General features: G+C 32.7%; 1 protein-coding gene across 1 annotated transcript in view; it reads left to right on the forward strand.

Annotated features, from left to right (window-relative positions):
• Nucleotides 1-326, forward strand: part of LOC125502640 — a gene marked incomplete at both ends in the record, with an annotated part of 958 nt that extends 632 nt beyond the window's left edge. Inside the window, 1 exon segment of the mRNA XM_048661480.1 lies at nucleotides 1-326. Coding sequence (XP_048517437.1) covers nucleotides 1-326 — 326 coding nt within the window.
• Nucleotides 327-361: the final 35 nt, after the last annotated feature.

Raw genomic sequence — 361 nt, forward strand, 5'->3', positions numbered from 1 at the left:
AAACGTTTGGATAAAGGGCTGCACACTGTTTTAAAATACATAAGAAATCAGAGTATTGGAAGAGTAATAAAAATGGTAAAAGGGAAAAACACCGTGTCCCATCAAAACATTTTTAAAAGGCATCAGGAGGCAAAGGCAAGTAAATTTGCAGTTCAGGTCATAAGTGAGAGTAGTTGGGAAGTTAAAAGTGGTTATAATACATATTCGATTTATAAACTCCTTCAGTCAAAGTGTTGCCTTTTAGTGTGTCGTGCATGTAATGTCTGTGTTCACATGTATTCATGCACATGTGATGACTTTAAACACAATTGTCAATTATGCAAACATATACATTATATAAATTTATATGAATGTGATTTGA

The sequence above is a fragment of the Dendroctonus ponderosae genome, unplaced genomic scaffold (genome assembly GCF_020466585.1).
Source record: "Dendroctonus ponderosae isolate FM_Combo_2020 unplaced genomic scaffold, Dpon_F_20191213v2 Dpon_F_20191213_1, whole genome shotgun sequence".
Taxonomy (NCBI): Eukaryota; Metazoa; Arthropoda; class Insecta; order Coleoptera; family Curculionidae; genus Dendroctonus; species Dendroctonus ponderosae.